This window comes from Colobus angolensis, unplaced genomic scaffold (genome assembly GCF_000951035.1).
Source record: "Colobus angolensis palliatus isolate OR3802 unplaced genomic scaffold, Cang.pa_1.0 Scaffold60, whole genome shotgun sequence".
Lineage (NCBI taxonomy): Eukaryota > Metazoa > Chordata > Mammalia > Primates > Cercopithecidae > Colobus > Colobus angolensis.
In genome coordinates, this window is record NW_012119599.1 from 1,873,442 (window position 1) to 1,875,996 (window position 2,555).

Here is a 2,555-nt window from a genome sequence, read left to right on the forward strand (position 1 = left end):
AAAAAAAAAAAAAAAACCAAACAAAATTAGCCAGCCGTGATGGTGCAGGCCTGTAATCCCAGCTACTTGGGAGGCTGAAGCAGGAGAATCATTTGAACCCGGGAGGTGGAGGTTGCTGTGAGCCGATATGTACCACTGCACTCCAGCCTGGATGACAGGTGAGACTATGTCTCAAAAGAAAGAGTCAGGGGGACCAGAGAGAGGGCAGGAAGTGGGCCCAGGGGTAGGAAAGCGAGACAGTTGTGGTCAGAACCTCTAGGCCACCAGAGCACTGCAGGTGGGATGGAGGCAGGTGGGAGAAGTGATGCTCCACGCAGAGGCTTACACCCAAATGCATACAGGGGATTCCCTGGCCATGGTCCTGGGTGACAGATGACCTCTGGGAGGCTACCTGCTTCAGTGACGCTCTGAAACCTTCCTTTCCTCCCCCACCTTAGAAACATGAGAAACCGAAGTATGTGCTGTGTGTGACCTTTTTGGAAGGTGGCGACGTGGTCACGGGGGACTCTGGGGGGAACCTCTATGTTTGGGGCAAAGGTCAGTGTCACCCTATTTGTTTGGTCCCCAATCCAGTCTTCCCAAACACTCCTGGCTCTGCCTCCCTTCGTGGAATGCTGCTTGTGTGGAATGAGTGTAAACAGATGTCCGATTCCAGCACCCCCATCAAGGCTCAGCTCAAATATCCCCATCTCCAGGAAATCTTTATTGACTCCCCTCCGCCTTGACCTCTGGAAATCCCCTGTTAGGGATCAAGTCCAGATTATCAATGAATGGGTTAGTTCAGTTGTGGTTAGATGATGAATGGATGGATGGGCAGATGGAAGGAAGTAGGGATGGGCAGATGAATGGATACGTGGACAAGTGCTTTGTCCCAGAGTGTGGATCAATGAATGAGTGAACGAAGGAATGAATGAAGGTGTGATCCTAGGAAATGGATGGAAGAATAAGTAAATGAATGTGTCATCCTCCTTAAAAGGAGAGTAACTGGGTAAAGGAACAAATGAGTGGGTTGTTACCACTAATGGCTAGCTATGTTAGTGAATAGGTTTTGTCTCAGGCAGTGGATCTATACAGCAATGAATGAATTAGTGAATGAGTGAGTGAATGAATGGATGGTTGTTTCAGCCAATGGATTAATGTGTAATGAAGAACAGATTGTTCCAAGAAGTTAATCAATGACTGGATGAATAAATGACTTGATTGTCTTAGCCAATGGTTGGGTGAAGAAATGCTTGTTCCAACCAATGGATGACTTTATTAATAAACTAATGGGTTGAGGCTGGGACAGTGGCTCATGCCTGTAATGCTAGTACTTTGGGAGGCCGAGGCAGGAAGATTGCTTGAGCCCAGGAGTTCTAGACCAGCCTAGGCAACATACTGAGATCCCATATCTACAAAAAATTAAAAAATAATAATAACATGCTGGGCGCAGTGGCTCATGCCTGTAATCCCAGCATTTTGGGAGGCCAAGACAGGTGGATCATCTGAGGTCAGGAGTTCGAGACCAGCCTGGCCAACATGGTGAAACCCTGTCTCTACTGAAAATACAAAAGAATTACCCAGGTGTGGTGGTGTGTGCCTGTAATCCCAGCTAGTTGGGAGGCTGAGGCATGAGAATTGCTTGGACCTGGGAAGTGGAGGTTGTAGTGAGCTGAGATTGCACCACTGCACTCCAGCCTGGGTTACAGAGCAAGACTCTGTTTAAAAAAAAAAAAATTAGCCAGACATGGTGGTGGGTGCCTGTAATCCTAGCTACACGGGGGCGGGGGAGTTGAAGTAGGAGAATCGCTTGAACCCTGGAGGCAGAGGTTGCAGTGAGCTGAGACAGTGCCACTGCACTCCAGCCTGGGCAACAGGGCAAGACTCCATCTCAAAAAATAAAAAAATAAAAATAAAAAAGAGAGCCCAGCTCACCTGGAGGAAGTGAAACCACATTTGAGTCTTGAAGGATGGGAATTAAAGAGAATTATTGTTTCTTCCTCTCCTATCTCGGTCTCCTTCCTGACCTCACAGTCTTCAGCCTCGCCACCTCCAATTAGGTTTGTTCCCAGAAGCAAATGTAAATCTGACCCAATCCCTCCCCTTCCATTGCTCCCAGGTTCCCTTATGACAAGTCCATGCTCCTCACTGAGGCCTCCAGGACTCTGCCTGATCTGGCCCTGCCGTCTCCTGCCTTGACATGCATGCCCTTATATGTTACACTTAATCACACCAAATCTCTATTAGTTCCCTCAGTTATCCATGTTCTTGCCTACTCTCTGCTTTTTGCAACAGAAACTTGTTCCTTCCACTTGGAACATTTTCCCGTGCTCTCTTGTCCTAGCTGACTCCTACCCCACACCTCCAGATCCTTGCTCAGCTATCTCCTCCTCCAGGAAGCCCTCCCTGACTCACCTGGCTGGGTGGAGCCCTCTATGGGATCTCACAGTCTCCTGGGTGTGCACCTGAGTCTTCTGGGCCTGAACACCTGGGGTTGGCGCTGACTTACTCTGTCTCAAACAAAAAAAAAATTTTTTTTAATAAAGAATTTTTTTTTTTTTTTTTGAGGCGGAGTC

At 47.9% G+C, this 2,555-nt stretch overlaps 1 protein-coding gene across 3 annotated transcripts in view; it reads left to right on the top strand.

Annotated features, from left to right (window-relative positions):
- Window positions 1-2,555, top strand: part of EML2 (echinoderm microtubule associated protein like 2) — a 39,626-nt gene that overhangs the window by 21,825 nt on the left and 15,246 nt on the right. For all 3 annotated transcript variants that reach the window (XM_011962984.1, XM_011962985.1, XM_011962986.1), the window contains one exon: window positions 438-537. In XM_011962984.1, coding sequence (XP_011818374.1) covers window positions 438-537 — 100 coding nt within the window. The remainder of the gene's footprint in view (window positions 1-437; window positions 538-2,555) is intronic.